Genomic DNA, 26,202 nt, shown 5'->3' with positions numbered 1-26,202 from the left:
TTAGATTGGAAGCATCCATCTCTATTATCGGAGTTCTTTGTGTCAGTAAGTTGGTGAAGAAACTTCATAACTTTCTGTTTGGCAAAATATTTGTCTGTTCTTTCACTTAGCATAATTCTGCATCACATTAACCTGAGCAGTAATTGTAGAACTGGACGAGAGAGGAGAATGTGTTCAGCTATTACCCGTACATCCATTGTTGTCAGCTCGCCCACATGGTTTTTCATTAGTTTCTTGTTATAGTCAAGATGTGGTCAATGATCTTTTGAGCTTGGTAATTTTGTTAAACCTTTTTTATTAAGGGTATTGAATGGCTATATTGAGATGGTGCGGGCTCCTGTGCGAGATTGATTGGGACTGGTATTTCATTTTGCATAGCACTATTCAGAGCTAATAAGAAGGCAGAGAATAATGAATTTTAAAGTAAAATTATAATGAAAAGCCACAGGTGATTGTTTCATTAGGCTGGATGCTGGAGAATTGCGCTCTTAACTCTTTCTGCCATTTGTATTGGTTGCCCCAGGTGAAGTAAACATCTTCAAAATGGGTTTGATGGGTTTGAGAAATGTTTTCTTCGGGAAAGGTTCAATAATTAAAAAGATATGCAATTTTAAAAGTTCACTAAAGCACAAAACTATTACTTTTTTCAAAGTTATTACCCTAACTTTTACTCATCAGAGGAAATTACTTTCAGTAAGGAGGGCAAAATGCCCTTCTTCCAGCCAGGCTTTGTTATTCCCAGGCAAAATGGTTCTGATCTTGAAAGCTCCAAGGGCTGCTTTGCCAAGGTGGCAGCAATAATCTGTGTATATTTGGAGTGGGATGGTCCTGATGTTGTATATGGTGACATGGGAGCTGTATATGGTGACATGGGAGCCGTATATGGTGACACGGGAGCTGTATATGGTGACACATGAGTTGTATATGGTGACACATGAGTTGTGTATGGTGAAGATGAGTAATACAGCTGGGAAAAGACAGATGCTAATGTGCAGCTCATGGGCACAGGAGGCTGGTGCATGTTTGTCACCGGCCTGCAATGGCCAGCCCGGTCTCGTGATGAACGTGTCGTGTCTGTTGCATGACTGTTTGCTGTCTCATTCTGTACTTGTCTTCCATGTGTGATTAACTCCCAAATGTTCTTTTTTTTTTTCCTTTTCCCTTTTTGTAGAAATTATTGAGCCTACTACCTCTAGTCCTGTCTCAAGCCCAGGTCAGTATCCACATACATTCACGAAGTATGTCTGGGTACTTCTTCTCAGGGACTCATACCAATGCATTGCCATATCAATAACTGGAATTGATTACAAGCAGCTTTGTTGTGGTGGTGCTGGACTGTCTCCTTCCGTCTTTGTGCATCCATTGGTTTGTCTTTCCCTCCAGGCTCCATATTTTGTTCTCTTCTCAAGTTTCCCCTTTCAGAAAAGCCCTCCCCACATCCCTGTTTTCCCCCATCCAGCCTCTGCCCCAGGGTGATGTACGCAGGGCAATGCAGCCGCGCGGTGCCATTGCTGTGTTTGTTCTTTGTGATAACCTGACCTTGCTCTGGTGTTGCTGTGAACATGAACGTTGGTTTGAGGCTTACAGGCTTCTTGCTGTCTCATCGATGAATGACTCGTAGGATGGATCTAAGACTTCACCATGAGGTGGTTCTCATTTTAGGGTGCCAGAAGGAGTTCCTGGAGAGCTGGAAAGCCTGCCCTTGGCTTGGCAGGCGGTAAGAGGTCCTGACATTGGTGCTGACTTCCCATTTTCTCAGGGCTTCCCATTGCTGCTTCCCAGAGGACACCTCAGTGGAGCTTGCCAGCCTGGCACAGGCTATCAAACAGAGGCTGCCCTGCCCAGAGGTGTTAAAGAATTCCTTCAGTTCAGCCTGTATGTCCCTGCTCATTGCAAGAGGGCTGGAGCAGACGACCTTTGAAGGTCCCTTCCAACCCAAACTGTTCTATGATTCTGTGAATATTCCCAACCATTTCCCAAAGGGGAAGTCATGAATCTAATGTACCATGCTCTAGCTTCCTTTGTTCTACTTTAAAGCCCTTCCCTGGGATGCAGTTGCAGCATCAGACCCAACAGGCTGATATTATTTCTATGTGCATAACGTGGTACAATAGGTGATGCTCAGGTCATCCCCAATAGGAGTCTGGGAAGCATTATGGGGATCATCTGGGAGACAAACTCACAGAGAATTTTCCCCTGGCATATCCTATACATGAAGGTAAAGCTGTTAGGAAGTAGTAACGTACTCCCTACTTAAAAACACAGATTAAACAGAGCTGTGGAAGGAAAGCGAGGCAGCAGGCTGCTCCACCCACCTGAGAGGAGCAGAGAGACAAGTGTATAAATCTTCAGTGCTTTTAATTAAAGGGCTTAGGAAGGGCAATCTCCGGTGTCCTCTGCAGACGCACGGGCGCTGCCTGTCTGCCTTCTTCTCAGCAGTGAGCTCTCCAGAGCACTCTGTCTCTCCTACGTGCCGAGGATCTGCTATGCCTGCAGTGCAGAGCCCTTCACAAAGAACGACTGAGCAATTTATGCATGGCCGGTGTTCATCACGAAACACAGCAGCCGCAGAGTAGGACGGGAGGGATGGACTTCCTTAACCTGCAAGAAGCTGATAGTGTTTGTCATAGAAGTCCCTATCCTTGTGATTTTTCACGGTTGCTTTGGGCTATGAAGCAGCTGAAAACAAGCTGAGAAATTATTTTTGTAGCTAACAGAAGCCAGGAAAACAAAGAGAGTTGTGGATATTATAGCAGTTGTGCAACGTAGTGATAGGAGAACCTTGGTCCACGTGTCATTTAATGCTGGGGGTTGTAATTGGTTGAAAAGTCCCTTTAGCTTGATATTGTTCCAAGCTCTGCTCAGGGAATGATGGTTTACGCTGGATGGTTACAGTTGGAATGGACTCTAGTAATATTTTGGGGTTTATTCTCCATAGGTAAGCGCTACAACACAGAAGTACAGTGTTTTCTCACTTCAAAAACCTGATATTCAAGTGATATTATCAAGTAATCAAGTAATATTGAATTCTTGCTGTCTGCAGTGATATATGATAAATGAGTAAAATTACATGTATTTCTGGGGGCAGGATGGAAATGCTTAGCACCCTTTTATAGTGATCCCTGCTTTAATTCTCAGAACAGAGGTCTTTTTCCAGCATAAAATTGAAAATATGGGACACAACAGATGAAAAGTTTGGAAGAAGCTGAAGTTTTAATAGATGCAAACTGAATCCAACTTGGAATGACAGGAAAGGACTCTGAAGTCAGTATGCAGTTGAAAAACTGCATCTGTTCCCTGAAAGACAACATGAAGGGGGTTTTGTTTAAAGAAAAGCTCTCAGAATGGATAGTCTGGTAAAACACTAGATGATACCATCACTTGCTATGAAGTTAAGCAGCTGAAAAGGCTATTAAAGGGAATCCAAAGGGTCAGAAACTAAGTCTCTCAGGTGCTGCAGCAGAGAAGGCAGTAGGCTGGGGAAGGAGGTGGAGGCAGAAAACTCAGAATACAGAGCATCAGCCTCCTCCTTACTTAATCTAGGCTTTGTAGGTCATTGGTTAATTACTATTGTCCAACTTCACCTCATGGCAACTTTGGTGGGTGCTTATCCTGGAGAAGGTTTCCCTGCTGGAAGGAGGCAGATCCTTCTCCAGTGTTCCAATAGCGAGCTAAAGGTTATGAAAAAGGTCGAAGGAGGTGATCCTGCCCCTCTGCTCTGCTCTTGTGAGACCTCACCTGGAGCATTGTGTGCAGTTCTGGTGTCCTCAACATAAAAAGGACATGGAACTGTTGGAACAAGTCCAGAGGAGGCCACGAGGATGCTCAGGGGCTGGAGCACCTCCTGTATGAAGACAGGCTGAGGAAGTTGGGGCTGTTCAGCCTGGAGAAGAGAAGCTGTGTGGAGACCTCAGAGCAGCTTCCAGTATCTGAAGGGGGCCTATAGGGATGCTGGGGAGGGACTCTTCATTAGGGACTGTAGTGACAGGACAAGGGGTAACGGGTTGAAGCTTAAACAGGGGAAGTTTAGATTGGATCTAAGGAGGAAGTTCTTTCCTGTGAGGGTGGTGAGGCACTGGAATGGGTTGCCCAGGGAGGTTGTGAATGCTCCATCCCTGGTAGTGTTCAAGGCCAGGTTGGACAGAGCCTTGGGTGAGATGGTTTAGTGTGAGGTGTCCCTGCCCATGGCAGGGGGGTTGGAACTGGATGATCTTAGGGTCTTTTCCACTCCTAACGATTCTATGAAAAAACCCAAACTGAGTGAATGTTTAACTGAATATAGATGAGGGAGAATTGCAGGCCATGGGTCTCCTATAAATCAAGGGAAATGACTGATGGGATGCTCAATATTATCATCATAGGAAGAGTTTTCCAGGGTCTTTCTTAAAGCCCAAACTGGGAAGTTACTTACTTTTTGTAGAAAGTGAAGGGTCTATAGTAATCCTGAAGATCTTGAAATCACCTTCTGTTGAGATTTTACTCCAACTCTGAATACACAGTAACTGTCCTATTCTCAACACATTTTTGAACACTTTTCATTGGTATTAGTTTATGCAAGTATATGCATATGTATTTTTGTATATAGAATAGAACCCCAGACTGGTTTGGATTGGAAGGGACCTTAAAGCTCATCCAGTTCCAACCTGCTGCCACAGGCAGGGACATCTGCCACTAGATCAGGTTGCTTAAAGGAAGGAGGAATACGGAAGGAGTAGCAAGAAACGAAAATGTCACCGACATTGTGAGATGCTTAAACCTGGAGTTACTGCTGTCTCTGACTCCTAAAGGTCACTTTTCTTAACAGACATCTATTTTCCAGTGTTGCTTAAGCTCAAGTTATCCAAAGAATAATATTAGTAACTGCCACCTAAGCAGGTGCAGAACTCACTGACGGTGAGGTTCCAACTCCTCTCACAGTGTTCAGACTCTGTCAGCACTGAAATGGATACATGCAAAAGACCTTTCATCTCACAGTTTTTCTTCTCATCTTCAGTATAATTAATAATTCCTTTGTCCTTCTATTGTTAAAAATTATTTATAAGATGCACATATAAAATTCCAGCACAAAAATTTGTGTCATTCTCTGATGCTCATAAGGCAGGTGACAACCTCCCCAAAATGTCTTTCAGTGACTATCTATAAAACCCACTTTGATTTAAAAATAATCCTTACAATTCCAAACAACAGAGGGCAAACTATTTAACACATTTATGACTAAAGCAAACCTAACATTGTGTTTGAGAACTGTAGTGTTGTACTTACGCATCGCTCTGCTGGAGCCCCATTTACATTTGGGAGTTGACTCCCTCCATTTGAAGCTACAATGCCTAAAGCATGGAGAATTAGCTGGAAAAGTTGCAAACGTGTGGCCACGGTTGGTCTCTGTTTGTCAGCCATTGCCAGGGGCTGTGGGTATGTTCAGATCTCTCATCTTCAGCATAATTAGTTCACAGGTGGTGTCTTGAAAAGCCTTTGAAGATGCTGCTGAATTCATAATGCCAACTGAACAAGTGACAGTGACAGGTCGGAGAGAATAACTGAGGAATCTTCTTTACCTAGTAATGATTGCACGTGTTGTGAAGCACTCTTGTAAAAACTGAGGATTGGAGCGAGGACTTGTTCCATTTTCTGAGGAACAAAAGCATGTATTTAAAAGAACACTCTGGGCAGGTTGGACAACTCCTTGAACTTCGGTTACTTCTCCCTCATCTGCCTTACTGCATATCTAATGTGTTTAATATGCCAAGAATACTAAATAATCCTGAATTGCAAGCAGGCTGTATTTGTTTCACAGGAAACATGCCTGCCCTTTCTTCCCTCTCCCTCCATTTTTTCTTTCACATGCCGTTGCAGCTCCCATTTTACTCAATAAATGATTTGTGTAAGGAAAATCTACCGGTTGGACTCTGAATCTCAGACTTTAGGGAATTAACTTGCCCTTAATTGTGTCTTTCTGTGATGGAAGTGACATGTACCTTGAGCTAGAGGTTTTTGCATGTGGGCAGGAGCTACATTAGTACAGCAAATACTGGAGTAGAGGTGAGCCTTGAGGTACAAGATGACCAGCCTGGAGAAAAACCCATTCGTCTTCATCAGCCAACACCCAAACTCTTTTCATTCTTTCTTTACCAGTTTGTGAAATTTCTTCCTAAACACTAAACAAGTATGAAAAGATGATCAAGATCTAGGATAACAGATCCAGGATCATTGAACGTTTTGCTTCTCAATCCTATTAGAAACAGATGTCTTGTTTGTTTAAATATCTTCAGACTTCCAATGGTCACTTCAATGCCTCCCAGATAATCCTACCTAGAAGGAAGGCAGGGTCTCCAGCCTGTCATCCATCCATCCATCCATCCATCCATCCATCCATCCATCCATCCATCCATCCATCCATCCATCTATCTATCTACCTACCTACCTACCTACCTACCTATCTCTTTCATCTGATGTTTGAATCACCCTCCAAAACCCAGGAAAACACAACCACAGGTTCTTTTGTCCCTGTTAACAGATAGAAAAGCAGATATGTAAGGTTACCAAGACTTGCTCGGAGTAGGATGGCATCAAACAGGTGAACAGTCTCCAAAGAAAGAAAAAGATTAATATATTAATCTTATTTATTAATTAGAGCTTTATGTTCATAATGGACATTCCTGTTGCAATTCAGAACTCCAGGCAGATGTGAAATTCCATAGTTCTCTTTGCCAGAAAAGCATCATGTATATGTTCACCCATTGTTATATATCTGCACAGTTTACCCAGAGTGTGATGTGTTACTGTAGGATCACACAGTGGAGTAATGCAGGTATTCAACCTGGACCGCTTAGAACTATAAACTGGCTGCGCTACGAGAAATAACTGCTTTAAAGTAAAGCATTACGTCCCTCTGCTGTGACAAACAGGTGAACTTTATGTCTCCAAATCATTCTGTGCAAGCTGCAGCCTCAAAGTAAACTCTGTGGAATTAGATAAATGTTTCTGTTTAAGTAACACGCATGTTTCAAACGCCTCACAGGGTGTGCTCAGTGACATTCTGCAGTGTTTAAAGGCTGCACCATTTCAAAAGACTGTTTGAACACAGTAAATCGTATTATTCACTGCTTGCACAATAGATGTACCAGTTAATATCAAAAGAGCTACTTTCAATCAGCTGAAAAATAGGATTAGAGATAGGTAATTTTTAGCCCATTAATTCCTACTGTCTAGACCAGTATGCAAAATGCAAGGCCATTTTTTCAGATGCTATATTGCCTACATGCCTTCTGTCTGTTCAATATTAATGACTGTTTCCACAAATATGAGAAGCCCACTTAAAAGGAGAAGCTTCTCCAACACTCACCAGTTTGTTTAACCAACAAAACCCTGGGTTTCACATGGCAATGGGAATGCCTGGATACTTCAGGATACAATGCATAGCTCAGTTTGCTGGAATTTCATGTTTTAACGAAGAAGTGCTCTGAGAAATGCCAGGGAAGCAGTGCAGGGACATCTGAAATAATTTCTGTAGTCTATGAAGAGGGTAGAGGATGTGGAAGGTGGGCAGAGGAGCTCAGTTTACTCGCTGTTGCTGCCTCAGAGTTGACTCTCCTGCCCAAGGGTTTCTGATGCCGAGTGATGAGCCCGAGGCTCCTCCATGTCCCTGTGCATGCCCATCGCTGTATGGAATGTCCCTGCTCCAAGGGAGCTGTTGTTGGTATTGGTGGGTTATCATTATATATCTTCATTTATGTTCTTGTAAATGGCACCAGTACTTGTCATATGTAAGTGAATACTGTGTAGGAACTACAGCATGGGAACCAGCGCACCTCTGGGACACCAGGAAAGCCATTTTCAGTAGTTAACAGATCTCTTAAAAGACAGATGTTGTTCTTTAGATCTCTGGCACCCATTTATTAACCCTGCGCACAACCATGTCAGTCCACGTCCTTGAGACGTCTCCCCATCCCAGGGACACGTTGGTACCCAGCAGTATACAGGCAGCAGAGGTGCATGGACTAGAAATGCTCATGCTCTGAAGGCAGGCTGAGGGCAGCAGTCCACGTATCTAAATGTTGTTTTTCATCTACAAATGTGTTTATGCTTATGCTCCCAAAGCATGCCTGGAAATCAGAAGTTTGCATATCTGGCTTGTAGCACATTAAGTGCGACTCCATCCAGGCTAACCCAAACTGTGACCAGGGCCGTGTATTGTCGTGCTCTTGCAGCAGTGTAGGGTGTTGAACCAGCTCTGCAAGGGCAAGGAAAATGCAAATCTTCCAACCTGCAACACTGCACAACAGGGTAAGGCTGCTCCAAGAGACCGTAAGACAAGGACATGTTCTAAGCAAAAGAGAAGCAGGAGATCCAGGATGTGATTCATTAGCAGAAAGAGAGCAGTCTTTGTTTTTGTTTATCACATAAGGGTATGTTTTATGTGAAGGTTTTATCAGCCAGAATTGGCTGACTACAGTAATTCTTACAGGAATAAATATGCATATATCCATCTAGATGAGATGTGTAGCCATGTGCCGGAATTGGAAATGTATATATGGATCTAGAACTTGAGGAAGGGTCCCCAGTTCTGTGCAGAATATGAAAGAACCTGCAGCTACAGCTGGCTGGGAAGGATCTGATGAGCCTGGGTGGGTAAGGGAGAGCAAAGCTTGGAGGAATAGGGGACTTGTCAGAAAATGCCTATTTGAAAGCTCCCTGAGCGTGTCGGGTCTGAAGGAATTCAAAGGAAAGCCTGTTGAGTTTTGAGCGCTGGCTTCCTTCCAGGCTGCCCGGCTCATTCCAGGCAACACTTCTTCTTATTTTGTCTTTTCACTGGCTGAATTTCTCACCAAATGGAAATCTCAGTTTCCTGCCAGCTGCACCGAGTCTGTGTTCGACATGGACACGGAGGGGCAGTTGCCAGCAGTATTTCCAGCTAGGGACAAAAACTGACATCCACAAATAATACAGGATCAGCCATTTCCTTACTCTGAATAGAACGTTTAAAGGCATAATTTTCCATCCTTACCTTTTCCTTACTATATACCAATTACAAAGCCCAGGATACCAAACTGGTTTCTAAGCCGGTTTCGGCCCTTCTTCAAACTCTCCAGTTGAGCTCTTAAGCAATGACATCAGGCAACCCAGAAAACACTTCATGATGTGTTTTAATTCCCATAGTTCCTTTTGAGTTAAATTAACTAGAGCAAAAATTTGTAGGTAAAAACATAATGGTTGGACCAAACCCATGTCCTTTAACGGGTGCCGTCATAAAGAGTTTACACAGCAGCTCTGAACAATTAAAACAAGTGTAAATAACATCTAACAATTAAAACAAACAGGGGCCTGTAGGGCCAGGCCAAGGGGAATGGCTTTAACGTGCCTGAGGGGAGACTGAGATGAGCTCTTAGGCAGAAGCTCTTCCCTCTGAGGGTGCTGAGGCGCTGGCACAGGGTGCCCAGAGAAGCTGTGGCTGCCCCATCCCTGGCAGTGTTCAAGGCCAGGTTGGACACAGGGGCTTGGAGCAAGCTGCTCTAGGGGAAGGGGTCCCTGCATGGGGCAGGGGTTGGAGCTGGAGGAGCTTTAAGGTCCCTTCCCACCCAAACCAGGCTGGGGTTCTGGGATTCTGTGACTCTACAATATTTAAGACAGACCTTCCTCACAATAGGAGATGTTTTTGGAGGCACAAGCAGTGAGGGCAGTGCAGCAGTCCCTGAGCACTCAGGGTGTTGTAAACAGACTTCGACTATGAGCAGACAGAGGGTGTTTACTTGCAGAGTGATGAATAAAACAAAGCTGGTTTGCTCAGAGCTGGACCAGAGCTCAGGGTCTAGGCTGTATGCTTTATATTACAGACCCAAGCCACTTGCACAGCATCCTGCTGCACCACAATCTTCCTTTGTTCTTCCAGGCCCAGCTGCTAAGCAGAGTTTATGAACTGAATACCAAAATATAAGATTAAATAACATTTGACAAGGATCTAAGGCATTCCTCAATGTGAGTGTGCCAGGACCAGAACTTTGTGTCTCTGCGCAGCAAGTGTTCATGTGAACCTCACCCTTATTTAGGACCCACTACATACGTGGAAGGAAACACATTAAGAGCTCAGCAAAGTTCACTGTATGCTACTCCATGAATACAGTAAAGATTACAAGGATAATTCACTTTGTAGTTGTTCCTGTGCTTTGGCACCTATTTCTGTACATGATTTTTGTTAAGTCCACACTTTTTAACTGAGGGCCTGAATCTTACGGTGCCACAAAAAGACTGCAGAACCATCTGGTTAAAGTCTGAACGATGGTTTTCATGAAATGAAAGTTTTGCAAAATATTTTATCATGTTTCAGCTGCTGAGTCAGATATTCCATAAGAAAAAGCTGTTGGCATTAGGCAGCAGCAGACTAACCCAACAGAGCAGCCTGCTCCTTCCCACCCACCCGCCCCCATAGCATACCTCATTGTGCTGGGTGATGTTGGGTGATGCTGGGATATTCAGTGATGCCTGTCACTCTGAACACAGAGATGAAATGACTGACTTTGACATCTTTTGTACGTCCTCCTTCTCATTCTTGAGGTACATGACTCAGCAGGCATTTTTCTCTCAATCCTATTCCACAAAGGCAGGGATGCGTCTCTTTGGCAGGGGAAAAAAATTGATAGAACTTATCCTTCTTAATATCTCTGATTGCAAAGGAATGATTGCCCACCATTCAGCCTCCTTATTCAACAAGCACAGCCTATAAAACTGCACTGAACGAGTTTTCTGCCAGACGGAGGCAATTCAGAGAACAACTGAGCTTTGAAGCTCAAGAGCATGTTTACTTGAATGAACAGGGTATGGATTTTATAATACCCCATTATAAACAGAAAACAGCAAGTCATTTGAATAGTCTACAGTAAATTGTCAAAGCATTCTGGTTATAGAGACTGTGCAGGAGTAGGTAATGCCTGATGTGTTGCTTGTAAGGTTTCCAGACCTACAGCCTCCTAGGTCCTCCCCTCCTGCAATGTACAGTCCCTTTTAGAGGTGTATTTAAAACAAAGAGGGAGCTCATTCTACAGAGACGTAGAAATCTGCATCCCAGAATTCAGGTTGCCCAGGATCTTAATCCCACATTCACACACACCTGATCTAGTTCAAGATGCCCCTGCTCATTGCAGGGGGGTTGGACTGACCTTTGAAGGCCCCTTCCAACCCAAACCATTCAGTGATTCTATTAAATCCTATCCTGTTCAATGCAATCACTATCCAGGTCTCATTCAGTTATTCAGAAAGTTCCTTTTGTAGAAACCTGAAGGATTTTAGTATTTAAGGTTTATACACAGAACAAACTTGGAAAAAGAATAATTATTTCTGAGGCAAAATGTATCTTTATGCAACTCAAAGACAGTCAGAGGTGGTTTTAAAGGCATCCTTCCATCTCTGCCTTCCCAAAAGCCCAGTTCTTTAGACAGGCACAATGTAGGGCATATACTCAAAAAAAAGCACCCTGTATTCCCAAGGTGGTTAGGAAAAGGAAAGGTGAAAAGCTTCCATCACTGACTGCCAAACCTTCCATATTACCCAGGGGGAAATCTGTATCACTTCCCCTTCTGTTACTATTCTTTTTAAGAAGCTGACATCCATAACTACTTTGAAAGTTGCCGGTGCCAAGTACCACGCACTGTTTGCTGTCTTGTCTTTCTAAATCCTGATTTGGAGCCAAAATCAATGGCAGAAAGAAATTGCTTATTGCCTGGCTGGGAAACGTTTCAGACAGTCGATATGCGTTGCATTCTCGTGACCAGAGGGACACACACGATGTGGAATTCCTCTGATTGCAACCCAGAAACAGGGCCCTGCTCAGAGCCGAGCTGAGCTGCAGGTCACCTACGAGGTGGTCGCTGAGAATATGAAAGAACCTTTTTTGGGTGCTTTGTGTTTTCTGTTTCACAGAGCACTTTAATGGTGCGTGTATGTAGCGTATTTCCACTGAGGAGACCAAATTCCTCACTTCCCAATGTGGGTGAGAAAGGGGATGGAAAACAACACTCAGAAGAGGCTTCCTGCAGCATGAGCTCACACAGTAGAGCGTTGTGTTGAGCATCTTCCCTCACAGGTCTCTCACCTCCTTGCACATGTTGCTTAGAAAACACAACTCTTGAAGTGAACGCATTTTTAACCATCACATTTCCTTGCGTCAGGATGAGTGGTTCTCCCACAGCGATGGGTGAGGAGGGCAGAGCGACATCAAGCATCTGCACAGCAGAAGCTGTGGCTGCCCCATCCCTGGCAGTGCTCAAGGCCAGGTTGGACACAGGGGCTTGGAGCAAGCTGCTCTAGTGGAAGGGGTCCCTGCCCGTGGCAGGGGTTGGAGCTGGAGGAGCTTTAATGTCCCTTCCAACACAAACCAGGCTGGGATTCTGTGAAGAAGTGCAGCTAGCAGCAGAGCCATCCTGAGGATAATACACTCCACACGATCATCCCCTACCATTAATCCATTAATCAGCATTAATTGGTGCCTCCCACGGAGGCACTAAGGTTTTCTTTGTTTCTCTGCTATCTCCACAGAAGTAGTGTACTAATTGACAGATTCTCAACAGGAGTTTCATGCCTAAAACTCCCAGTTCACTCTGAAAAATCTCAACTGTCGAGTTTTTTCTTCTGTTCGGTGTAATAACATAGGCAAAGAGGACTCACGGAATCATGGAATGGTTTGGGTTGGAAGGGACCTTAAAGCTCCTCCAGCTCCAACCCCTGCCATGGGCAGGGACACCTTCCACTAGAGCAGCTTGCTCCAAGCCCCTGTGTCCAACCTGGCCTTGAGCACTGCCAGGGATGGGGCAGCCACAGCTCCTCCGGGCACCCTGTGCCAGCGCCTCAGCACCCTCACAGGGAAGAGCTTCTGCCTAAGAGCTCATCTCAGTCTCCCCTCTGGCAGGTTAAAGCCATTCCCCTTGGCCTGTCCCTACAGGCCCTTGTCCAAAGTCATAAGTCTCAAAGGAGCCATAATGTCTCCCAGATCTTCTGCATGAGGCTCACACACACACAGGAGGCGGCTGCAAAAGCTCAGAGTTTTATCAAGAGCTCCTGCCACTACCCTGCCCCAGAAAAGCCCCAAATAACTCATTATATGGAGCAGCAAATAAAGTTAAATTGGATGGCATATTCTAACATGAAACCTTTGCTAAAGGGTGAAAAATGCAAAGTACTTTAGGGGAAAAGAAAATGTGCTCATTAATGAAAAGCAACAAATACTTGATTATGTTGCATTTTCTGTATATTTTATGTAGATGGACTTAAAGTCCTCTTAGCTCTCAAATAGCAGACTTCAGAATTAAAGCAGCAGCTTTATAGCAACTGCTTGAGTCTCCCACTAGCAAGAGGTCCTCTGCCTTGCGGGAATAAACCTTGTCATTGACAGAGGATGTATATGAAATACAGATGCTGCCAGCAGTGTTGTGTAACATGCACACACAGAAGGCTATTTAAATTCACTGCAGCGAGGACTCCACAGAGAGGCACACAGAGAGGAGCTGTCCAGTCACAAAGACAATTAAACCATCATTTCTAGAGTCAGTCGACTGATACACCAGGTTTATAAGCTTCTCTTCACTTTCTCCTAGCATCAACAGCTTGAGAGGAAGGATAACTAGGCACAGAAAAGATACTTGCATAGCTGAGTAAGAATAGCTACAGGTGTCACTTGTACATGAAAAAGGAAGAAGGAAGCTGTTGGAAGGAGAAAATCTCTTTTGCTGGGGGTTTGTTATACTCAGAAAGTTAAGCATATGTTAACGGTGAAAGGAAGGAATCCTGTTTCCATAGGTTGCATGAGGAGTTGCTCACAGGAAGCACAGTTGGTGTCACAGAGCATCACATACTGTGCAACAGTCAAATCATCTTAATGGGGGGTGCAGTGACAGAGGAGATGGATGCCTCCCCCTTGAGTTGTTCCTTGATAAAGACACATCTCTTGGCTGGGAGATGACAAACTATATGTTCAAAGTGACTAATCATTTAATTAAAATTTACGAGCAGTTAAATGCTGTTTGACCCAAATGGAGGCAGTTATCATGAATCAATGTGGGAGGAGGAACTTGGCTTTCCAGCAGATCGATAGCTCACAGCTACAGTACCTGGACACCCTCTGCATTTCTGATGCGTGGAGAGGCCTTTTGCTGCCTGCTGGAGAGGCTGGTTGGGAAAAGATCTCAATCAAGTTGAAAAGTAGTAACAATCTTACTTAGGCAGTGTTTGAACACTCTTAAGTTTCATGAATAGTTAATGTCTCTTCAAGTGATGAAGAAAAACGCTCTTGTAGCTTAAGAGCAAATAGCTCAGATTTTGATGAGTTATGTTTTTTCATTGCATCCACCGGCCAGGCGAAATTGCAATCATCTTTCATGAACAGGCTCGGCAGGTTTTATTATAGCAAAGTAAGGGTGGCCATTGCATTTCCTAACTAATGCAGTAAACGTAAAATTGCCAGGCTAACACGCTTTTTTATTTATGCTGCTGAGCACAAAATGTGCTGGTAGTTTCATAAAAATATATGTTAGAGGAATTCCACATGCCGGCAAGCTGTACATCTCTTTTATGTATATGACTTATCCAATGTCCTTCTCTTTAAGATGTACCCCATTACAAAGAACGAGATTAAGCAGCACTGACACAGAAGGCAAACTCGAAAGAGATAATGCTTGTCTCAACAGTTATGATTCAAGGTGTACTATACTTTAACTCCACTGAAATTAGTAAACAGTTTGGCTTTGTTATGTATTTTATCCATCACCTTAATATAATAAAAGCACTGTTCGTGATTAATTGCTTGGCTATTAGTGTGGCTCAGCAGGAGACTTCCATGGATTACTTTCATATACCTATAAAATGAGAGCAATCTATACAGTCAGCAGAAATATGACCAAGAGAAACCCCAAAGGAATGCTTAAGAAAATCAGCAGAATACCTGAATAAAAACCACATCTTTAGATATCATTTGACAACCACCTTAATGGAAGATTTGTTTAAAGGTTGTCAGCTCCTCCTGCACAAAAGTTCCTTCCTCATACACAGTCACTAAAACCAGGCAAGAGATCATGTAGTAACCTGCTTAACTCAATATCCTTTGTCAAGAGCGGAAGAATGATGCTGAAACTGTCCAAAAATGGTAAAGTTCAGGGTAAAAAATTATCATTCACAATGCTATGTGACATTGCCTCAATGTAACAGAACCAACAAAACCTTCATGATATATGATGACTATCAAAGGTTGCCACTGAATACATGGATTTAAAGTGCTGCTTAATTCAAGAGCTTATTTACAATGTCACACTTCATTTTGAGGGAAATGATTCTGACAAGCAGCCATTTAAAATATAGCAAGAATGTTTTACTAAAGGTCAGAAGTACAAATATTTTACAGATTAGCTACTAATAAATTCATTTCCTCTAAAAGTTAGAAGGATCAGCAAATGTCTTCAAAGCTCTTTGCCATGTTTCAGCACAAGACCCAACCTCTAATTACCAATGTAAGCTGTAAATAATTGTCAAGTATGCAGATGAGCCAAAAATTCCATCAAATTAAAGTAATTAGCTCCCAAGTCAAATTTTTCTGTCACATTAAAATGCTTTTCCTTTTCTCAAATGTGACACTTACAAATGAGGGCAACATTGTCAGAGAAGCAGTTATTGTAGGCTGCCAAAATTACGTGCCTAAGTACCCGAAAGAACACACCATGCATATTAGCTTCAAAACGAGCTGTTTCTCAGCTATTCACTTTCTAACTCCCCAGTTTTGCTCCAGCATCACTTTTCTGAAGTGGGCAAATTTATCAACCTCCAACCCTTGTAGCTGACCTGAAAGTTCCACACGTTGTATGGAAATGTGAGCACGGTTATCTATCCGTCACAGGGAGCCTCAGTTCTTGGCTCTTCGTAATCACAGAATCCCAGACTGGTTTGGGTTGGAAGGGACCTTAAAGTCATGCAGTTCTTCCCCCTGCCACAGGCAGGGACACCTTCCACTAGAGCAGCTTGCTCCAAGTCCCATCCAACCTGGCCTCTTCTTGGTTTTTCTTCAGCAAAGAACCTTTCCAGACCTCATGGTCTGGGACACAGATGAAAACTGAGCTACATACTACGACGCAGGGATATGGGAATGGGCAGCTAGTTTGCTTGTCCCAGTGCTTTTTCTAGCACTTTTATAGTCTTATTCTCAATGTTCTCTTAATCAAAGCCTGCTGACTGTGTTCAGTGGAACATCATGATCCATTCTCCTCCATTTAACTTTGGACTTCCACGCAGAACCCAGTGTCAGCCTGTTCTAGACTTGGTGTCTTTATACTTTGTGTATGCTCTATTTAATTTTGAGCTGAACAAGTGACTATTGGTTTTGTCAGTTGCTATTGCTACAAATAACAAGATGAGGCCTAGATGTGTAGGTAAGAGGGTAGTCCCCGCCTTGAGCACATCACTTCCTGTATAAGCAGAAAAATTCATCACATAATGAAACAATACATTTATCTGCTCCTTGCCTACAAGTCCTCTTTAAAATGCTCCCTTTCTAGTGCTCATTCCCCTCTAGCTCTACAGCTGTTGCTATTCCACATCTTCCAGACCAGACAAAAGAGTTTAGCCACAAACACAGGCTGGATTTGTAGTCTCCTTTACCCTGACTGTGCCAAGAGCATCCTCCTGGGATGGAACACATACATGGGAGGGAAGGGTTTCCAGGGTGGGACCTTGTAGATGAAAGCTGTAGTATGCCTCATGCCATAGAAATGTTCTGTACTTCCCACATTAGCAAGCACATCCGTTTGCCAAGTGCTTCAAGTAAGAATAGTTTACTTTTGACTAATGAAAAATATTCAGGGTGCAGCATTTTAATACACTTCTGCAAACCTAGAATTGCCTAAAAAATTGAAAGTTTTAAACAGAAAGCCTGTCAACAACAAAAACATGAAATAGTGCACACATGTGCTTCAGAAACAGTGTGCGCATCACACTGCAGATGTACCAAAAGTCACCTTTCTCGAGGCAAAGTTTAGACGGTGAACGTGACATCCATATTTACTCACCCTAGTGTATCTCCAGGGTTAGGGAGCTGTAATCATCGTATAAGCCTGCAAGTACACAGGACCTGCAGTTGCCTACTGTGCCAAGGTTTCCCATAAATAAGCTCAATAGAAATTAGTTCTGATATCAGTTCCAGAGAAGCATTTTAAAGAAACGGAGAGCTTCAGTAGAAACATCATTTGAAAACTATCTCAAAGTGATTTCATGCTTCATTCACAACAGAAAAGCTTCTCTTTTCTACAAATTTTGAGGTTTTCCATACATAAAATCAGCAAAAAAAAAACCTGGTTTTCTCACCAAATCAGGGTCAAAAAGGACAGTTTGGGAGCTGTACATTTGTCTTTCAGATCACAGCTTAAAATACATAATAATTAAGCGTAGCCCCAAGTCTGTATCTATTCAGAACTTGTGCCTGAGTCCACATATATCCCAGAGCTGGGATATCTTCACTGAGACTGGGAAATATGATGAACCATGGAATAGCCCGGGTTGGAAGGGACCTCAAAAGATCACCTGGTTCACCCTTTCATGGGAAGCTGGTTGAAAGAAAGTTGTCAGTCCTGCATTTCCTGACTGCACTGGGGTGACTGACTCTTTTTGCTGCTGACAGATAGTAGGATGCTGTATGTTGTGTTACCTGGTTTACACAACTCTGTATCAAGGTCCTGCCTTTCTTTTATAAAGCATTAGTAATTCTGAAATGCAATAGAAAATATAACCATAAAATCCCAGCCTGGTTTGGGTTGAGGGGACCTTAAAGCTCCTCCAGCTCCAACCTCTGCCACAAGCAGGGACCCCTTCCACTAGAGCAGCTTGCTCCAAGCCCCTGTGTCCAACCTGGCCTTGAACACTGCCAGGGATGGGGCAGCCACAACAGCATCAGTCACATCCAATTCTCAGTTCAATCCAATGAATCTGTCAGGCTTCAGATGTCAACAGACATGTCTTGATAGTGAAATCTTCTCTAGGCTGCCTCTTTCCTTTAGTCTCCTGCAAAGACCAGGAGGCCAGGCCCCCCAGCACGCATCACTAGATGGAAGAATAGCCCATCTATCCAAGCACAAAGATGCAACACCATGTCATTTATTGCAGCACCACGTGAGCTATCAGCCAGGTTACACAGATGTTATGATTTTTATTCCAGTGTTACGCAACTGTGTTCCAGCCTACTAAGCACTGTACTAATGGCAACATCTGCAGCTAGGTTAGAGTTCTGGTGTTCCAGCAAGTGGGGGGGTTGACTTTGGGTTTATTTGGGTTTTTTTCTGCCTAGATGTGTTTCCAGATTGCCTTTCTGAAGCCAAACTTGTATCTCTGCCTGTGTAACCAAGCTGGGACCCAGCACTATGATTGTCCCCCTTGATTTTCATTTGAATCTTGAGTTGGAATTTTCACCATTTCATGGACTTTTTTTATTAAATAGACCTTATTTTACTAATGAAATCCCAGACAGTGCTTCTAGCTCATTTATACACAGTAACAGAGCATATAACTAACTGTTAAGCTGGGTTTGCATTTATTCACCTTCCCTTCTACATGCCTCAAAGAGGCGGAGGGATCTGATCCCACCGAGCACTCTTTGCTTGGCCTTTGGGCTAAGTAATAACTTTGATTTGAAGTCAAAGTTATTTGAGTCACTGAAGATAACTTTACCAAGGAGATTACTGCTGCAATAAAGCACAAAATACCACTCCAAAAAATCTTTACTTTTCTGTAATAATCCTCGGGTAGGTTATTTTTAGCACATCTGAAGCAGGAGAGGGAAGCTTGGCAAACTCAAAGTAAATGGAAGTTGGGTTTTATTTCAAGCAATAGAAATAACAGCGCCCTTTAACTTATTAATAGCTCTAATGTGGGAATGTTAGTGGTAATTATAGCCCTTCAGGGTCTGATCCCATGAAGAAATGGGTTAAACTTGCAAGTTTCTGGAAAGGGTTTGAACGTGTTATAGCTCCTATTATGCAAAGAGAAGGAGGAGGAGGAGGAGGAGGAAGGTGAGAAGACGTTGAAACCACGCTCAGGTGGAGCTTGTGAAGACAGGGCACTGAGATCAGGGAGGAGACAGAGCTCATCCAAAGATAAATTTATCCTGGGAATAAGACAATTCCTACCCGTTTAGAAGTGCAACTGTAGAGAAAACTTCCACTGATTGCTCCCAGTGGAAGCCAACTCACTGCTTTTAAGATAGATCTTAAGATATTTATGAGGGAAATCACAAGACGGAATGAGGCAGCAGGGCCGGGTTTGGGAAGCCAGGAGGCAGACGCTAATTACAGGTGCCACAGCTGGGCTCAGTTTTCCATGAGAATTAAAGATGTATTTGAAGTTTCTGTGCAGTTGGCGTATGAGAGGCACGTCCTTAAGCCATGGGAAAGAAAGGAGAGACAATGTCTGGGAGAGGGAAGTGGAGCTGCAGCCTGTGCTATGGATTGCAGACCTGCCTCCAAGAGCTGCAGGCTGAGGTGGCTGATCTTTGCTTCTGCCATGTGCAGCCCTCGCTTTCCCCCATGGAACTTTTTATATCTCCAGAAAGAAATCAAATCTTCTTCCAGTCACTGCTAATTAGGATGCGTTCATAGTATAACAGCCTGGTTTGGGTTGGAAGGGACCTTAAAGCTCCTCCAGCTCCAACCCCTGCCCCAGGGGGCAGGGACCCCTTCCACTAGAGCAGCTTGCTCCAAGCCCCTGTGTCCAACCTGGCCTTGAACACTGCCAGGGATGGGGCAGCCACAGCTTCTCTGGGCACCCTGTGCCAGCGCCTCAGCACCCTCACAGGGAAGAGCTTCTGCCTAAGAGCTCATCTCAGTCTCCCCTCTGGCAGGTTAAAGCCATTCCCCTTGGCCTGTCCCTACATCCCTTGTCCCAAGCCCCTCTCCAGCTTTCCTGCAGCCCCTTCAGGCACTGGAGCTGCTCTCAGGTCTCCCCTTCAGGAGCCTTCTCTTCTCCAGGCTGCCCCAGCCCAGCTCTCTCAGCCTGGCTCCAGAGCAGAGCTGCTCCAGCCCTCGCAGCATCTCCATGGCTCTTTTGTATTAAAACCCCAGCTCAGGTCACCCTGGGGCAGTTCCTCTATTGCTGGTCAGTGCCAGAAAGCTTGGGGGAGGTGGTGTGGGGCTGTGGGTTCACCCTGCCATGTGTTCAGGCTCAGCCTGCTCTGTGGCCAGCGAGATGTCTATGCAGTGCCATTGATTACCTGCTCTGCTTTACTCTCCAGCCAAGGTGCTTGGCTACGTTCTGTCTCCTTTTCCAGCTAAAGGCAGGTATCAGGTGGTGATCCGGATAAGCAAGGGCTCATCCCGGGACTGGGGCTGCTATCAACTGCCTGTTAAAGCTCATCTCAGACCTCTGAGCCTGCTACATGTGTGCAGCTCTGAAGTTCTTTAGGATACTTCATTTGTTCTGATGTGACTGTACCTCTCAGCTGCACAAAGAAATTGGAGATAACTTGAGTATAAAGGATGAGGTATAAAGCCAATTTTTATTCTGTTCCCTTACAGTAATTTTCCTTATAAATATTTCTTGGGATTATGAAATATCCCTTCCAGCAGAAACCAGGTATGTCAGGGCTGTACTATTTTATCCTGTTAAACTCCAAGCACTCGGTGTTCAGTGCCTGCTTCAGTTATCCTATTACAGCATTAGGATTCTTTTTCTCTGCAGCATTTAAGGGAAAGGTTTTTTTTATTTGATGTGATCACATTTATCTGTGTCAAAATGAAATTCCATTAAAGATACCCTGTACAACAACGCATAAGGGCTTAAAATTGGGTTTGTTCTTGCAGCTGCAACAAAAGCACGTCTGCGTTATCTGAAAGATTACAGTGAGCCTGCCTTGTCCGAGCACCACTGTTGTTCTGATTTTATGATACCCAGAGACGTTTGCTTGAAGAAATAGCTGGAAAGCAGCATATGGGCAATCTATTATTTACACTGATTATCTACAAACCAGGCTTTTGTGTTCGGGCTCTGCTTTTAAGAGTTTCTCTAAATCATCATCACCCGCTTTTCACCTTGCCTAAATCCCTTCTAAATACAGAAATATGGGATAACAACAGTGTGTGCCCAGCCCCACTGCAAAGCCCACACTTACAAATGCTCCTGCAGAAGAACAGCAAGGCCATGTAACTGCAGTGAGCAGGAACCATACGGATTTTTAGGTACCACTGTGAGATAAGTGCCTGTAAATGGGGACTTTTCTATTGGCAACCACACGGTGAAATTCAAAATGCAAGTTGGGAAACAAATCCCACCTGGGTAATGAAGTTTTCCCAATGCCTTTTCATTGTGACCACAGTACAAGATGAAGTGCTTATGTTCAAATGCAGCAGTTTGGGCTATAGCACTGGTTTTAACAGGTTCTGTACCAGATAGACATCATTAATAGCTTCTGTAAGCCTCCAGCTATCACATCACTAACAAGTAGATGCTGAACTCCTTGAAAAAGCACACGTTGACACTCAGGACCACAGCGATTCCTTCGGCACATGACACAAAGATGTCCAAAATCGAGATATTAGGATCTTGTGCCCAAGTATAAGATATCGCCTGTGCTTCTCTGCCTGGAGAGGGGTTCTTTCTGATATCTTAAATGCTTCTAAACAATCACACTCATTTAACTGGAATGCAAAGGTTATCTTTCCCTCTTTCAGTTACGTTACCCGAACTTTGCCAATCCACCTTTACAATAAAATCACCAGGATTTTTAAAACATAAATTATCTGGGAAGTTTACTCATCATTTATATGTTGGAAAGATGAGGGATGTTATTTGTCTAAAGTAACACCCTTTTTCACTACATTAGAGGTTTTTCTGTGAACAGTAACAATCAGATTTAAATCCGGGTTTCTATGAGAAGAGTCATAGAATAGAATCATAGAATAGTTAGGGCTGGAAAGGACTGTAAGGTTACCTAGTTCCAGCCCCCTGCCTTGGGCAGGGACACCCTCCACTGGACCAGGTTGCATTTCCAAATCCAGCTCTGCCAAACTGACAGCCAAATCTTTAACCTCTTGCCTGAGGATGCTTTCCTTCGAAACAGGAGCAGTTCCGTGGCTGGTGCTTCCCTGTCCTTCCCATGTAGACCGAGGCGCCAGCACTAAATACTGTTGAGAAGTTGCTGACTTTGGGAATGTTTTGTTCCAGAGAGTTACTTGAGAACAGAAATTGAGACACTTAAAACCTTTTTGCATATAGTTAACAACCTCCACCAGTTACGGCTTTGCTTTCTCTGTAGGCTTAATGAAATGCAGCTGTTAAGTGTTCACTAGGCAGGTCTGGTTTGAGCTGCAGACTGTGGCTGGCATGTCCCATCGCTTTAATAAGCAAGGAAAAATCATCTTCCTTACGCTTTACCTTACTGGGTGTATTTTTAGCTGGGTTTAAATTAGTACTTGGCTGTTGACAGTATTTAGCAGGAGTTGTTTGTTCGGGGGTGAATGGGTAACTGGGTGCTGTAGAGGGCAGGGAGGGAAGCGTGTCTCTGCTGTCTCCTTGGGCCTGGGTTTCCACAGCCAGGAAGCCCAAATTCCTAGGCAAAGGTCCTCACAATCATGAAACTGCAGTGCTGGGTGGCCAAGATAGTTATCATCATTAACAATAATGTTAACGTATAAAGTTAACCCATATTAACAATATATAAAGATAACAGATATAATGTTAACAATAAAGTTAACATGTATTAACAAGGTAGGGCTTGTTCTTCCTGGAGAAGAGAAGGCTCCTGAAGGGGAGACCTGAGAGCAGCTCCAGTGCCTGAAGGGGCTGCAGGAAAGCTGGAGAGGGGCTTGGGACAAGGGATGTAGGGACAGGCCAAGGGGAATGGCTTTAACCTGCCAGAGGGGAGACTGAGATGAGCTCTTAGGAAGAAGCTCTTCCCTGTGAGGGTGCTGAGGCGCTGGCACAGGGTTATCAGCCGGGATTATCGGCAAAGTCAGGTCCGCTTCTCACTCTTGACAAAACCTCATCTACCATCTTTCCTGCGAGGCGTTTACAGTGTCACAGTCCAGCAGAAGGAGATACCTATGCTAACATTGGCACAGCCACCAGCCAGGGTCCCTGTGTGCGTGCTTCCCAAGTCCACATGCTCTTATCAAACTCTCCTTTTCTCTAATTTAGTGATTATCCTACCTAAGCCTCATGTTTTATACCAGTTAGCAGTTGTGAAAGTGTATAAGCTCACTCTTAGCACAGATAGGATTATATTCAGACATCTCTCCTGGTGGTAAATAGAAAGGAACAAAACAATATTATATCACTATCTCTACTTAATACAAGAGATTAGCAAAAACACTATGTTGAAACGTGCAAACCAACATTTCCTAACACCAAGGACTGCATTAACCAGAAATAATTATAAGCTTTAATCCTGATGCCTTGTAGACAAAAGCATGGACCTCTTTAGGTTGTCTGAATAAGTAAGACTAATTCTGCTAAATGGATTATGCAGAGAGATGCTAATAAGCATTTCATTCAACTATAGTCAGGTTAATGATTTACTATAGAAAAGCCTTAATAAATAGTGGGGTTTTGTGCAACATGTGAAATACACGGGGAAGGAAGGGATAATCTAACTCAAGGTCAAAGCAGTGTGGAAAAAAAAATAAAAAAGATTTGGTTGTCAAAAATGTTTTTTTTAAAGAAAAGTTTGTAAGATACTGGGACTCTGAAGGCCCAGTTGAGCCCAACAGATAACATCTCTACATATCGTTACACTTGATGATAGCTGAGGATTTATGGCTTTGGACGAGCAGGTCGACAGTCTATAAAGGACTGTATTAGAAAGCAACAGCTTGTGTTAGGAGATAATCTGTGAGGAGAGCTCCTGATCAGGCTCACAGCCTTTGGACCAAAGGGAAGTCTGTCAAGAACAGCAGCCTCACTCTGTGCCTCGGGGGCTAGGCAAGACCGCAGAAAGCTTGACCTTGGGAGAACAAAACCTTCAAATCTTGTGTAAGAATGAATCAGCAAAGACACGGATTTGTTTAGTCTTATGCAAATGCAATCATCCTCAAGGCTAAGAGCCCGAGACAGGAAATTTGCAGAGATGGGAAATTCACTGGTGAAGTTAAATAGATAAATCTGAACGAGGGGCCCTTCTGAAGTGTGTGCCAGATGGAGACTCTGATTAAACTGAGCTTTGACCACGATAACAACACCTGGATAATGCTGATGATTTAACTAACACTGAAACGCATTCGGGCTGCATCTGTGGGAGCTGGGTGAGGTGGTGTGGTGGATCAGATCCTCTCCAGTCTGATGTTCCCCCGTTACTGGGGTCAAGCCCTGAAACTCCTTTTAATGAGGGAGAAATGTACAGCACTGCCCAGGCCAGCATCACCAGAGCACATCTGAAAGGCGAAATGCTTGCATTTTAAATAAAGGCAAGCACCCTCCAAAGGAGGATGGAGCCAGGAGGGGCTGGGCTCTGCTCCCAAGAAACAAGGGATGGGACAAGAGGAAACGGCCTCGAGCTCCCCCAGGGCAGGTTTAGATGGAGCTGAGGAACAATTCCTTCCCCAGAGGGTGCTCAGGCATTGGAACAGGCTGCCCAGGGCAGGGCTGCAGGCACCGTCCCTGCGAGTGTTCACACAGCGTGGAGGGGAGCCCTCAGTGCCATGGGGCAGTGGTGGCCTTGGCAGGGCTGGGGAATGGTTGGACTGGGTGAACTTAAAGGGCTTTTCCAACCTAAACAATTCTATGATTCTATTTGCAAGATATTATAGGTGTTGTATGGTCAAAAAGGTTTTCTTATCCCAGTGAAGAAAGTCAAGTGAAGAAATTAGTGCAGAGCTTTAGGAAAAGTGAACCACAATTTGTGTGCTGGCTCATGGGGCACCTAGGAACATTGTCACTGAGTGTGGCAAACTGTTAGATGAGGTACATCAGTGCCACAGGACATGTCCTCACCTGGGCACAGTGCTCATCTGTGTCCCCAGTCCTTAGGAAGCAGTAGGGACAAGGATCATGCTGGAACAAGGGAGGAATGCCCCAGGGGACTCCACCTCCCTACAGCATCATATACATCAAATATGTTAATTTGGGGAGCAAGTTTTGCTCTGCTAATCCCTCTGCAGCCATTCTCTGGGTTTTGTGGGTGGAATTCTGGGTGGAATTTTGCTTTTGTATATTTTCCAGCCAGGAGTCACTCAGCACCACTGAGACAAATATATCTGAAAATCCTTGAGGAAGGAGGCAGGAGGGATTGCAAGAGCTGTCCATGAGCTAACTCTGCCTGGATGGATAAGACAAGGCTGTAGAGGAGAAAGCCCAAAACTGTGAGGTTCTTTAAAGCATGGCTTCATTCTCTGAAATGTGTTGGCAGAAAGATGCAGAAGGTGAGCCCCCAAAAGACCGATGGACTTGATAAGAGAGGGTTTTGTCAGGTCCTGTTCATTGGCATTCACGCGAGGCTGCTGCGAGATGCAGGAACTGTGAAATGAGTGGCTTATGCTGATTTGTTTCTTATTTCTAATTTAAATGAATAATGTAGCAATTTTTTGAGTCTTGAAATAGGAATACAGAGAATAAAAGATTATTGCTCTAACTGCAGAGGCAAAAAACAACTATTTGTTGCACTAAAATATTAAAGCTTAGTATTTAAAATATTTGAGAGAGATATGCCACCAACAGCATTTTAAAGTGAAATATTATCCCCGTGTGTATTTGTGCATATGCATAGAAAATAAAGAAGCACTTCTTGTTTCATAAAGACCTCAGTTATGATACATTCTGTGCCTAATTCAAAACTGGTTTGTGGATACTGATTCTGAGTTCAAATAGAAAATACGATATTTACTAGGCTAAAAAGAAAGTCAAGGAATCCAAAAATGGATCAGAGAATCACAGGATGAGTTTGGGCTGGAAGGGACCTTAAAGCTCCTCCAGCTCCAACCCCTGCCACGGGCAGGGACCCCTTCCACTAGAGCAGCTTGCTCCAAGCCCCTGTGTCCAAGCTGGCCTTGAACACAAACCCACCTCTATAACCTGCTGCTGTAGGTCAGTGTTGAGGGAAGGCAATCCTAGAAGATCCCATGGAGCACAGGGCTCCCATAGTGCTCCATGGGGAAAGAGCCATCTTCTTGGTGAGGGCATGCACAGGGACCAGCCAAACCCCACCAGCTCCCTTCCGTGCTCTTCTAAATCCTCCGTTTACATTGCAAACATCAGACTTTTCAT

At 44.0% G+C, this 26,202-nt stretch overlaps 1 protein-coding gene across 3 annotated transcripts in view; it reads left to right on the top strand.

The window, feature by feature from the left end:
- NEGR1 (neuronal growth regulator 1) overlaps positions 1–26,202 on the top strand; it is a 274,782-nt gene that overhangs the window by 241,730 nt on the left and 6,850 nt on the right. Inside the window, exon 7 of one of the 3 annotated variants that reach the window (XM_061469770.1) lies at positions 1,172–1,213. The exons of 1 other annotated variant lie outside the window; for it this stretch is intronic. In XM_061469770.1, the coding sequence (XP_061325754.1) occupies positions 1,172–1,213 (42 nt within the window). Of the gene's footprint in view, positions 1–1,171; positions 1,585–26,202 lie in introns of those variants that run through there. One more of the 3 variants, XM_061469769.1, reaches the window with a different exon arrangement.

Source organism: Pezoporus flaviventris, unplaced genomic scaffold (assembly GCF_033815535.1).
Source record: "Pezoporus flaviventris isolate CSIRO_AGI_PZ_B2104156 unplaced genomic scaffold, CSIRO_AGI_Pfla_v1 ptg000059l, whole genome shotgun sequence".
NCBI lineage: Eukaryota > Metazoa > Chordata > Aves > Psittaciformes > Psittacidae > Pezoporus > Pezoporus flaviventris.
This window is presented reverse-complemented; position numbering and strand designations above follow the sequence as displayed.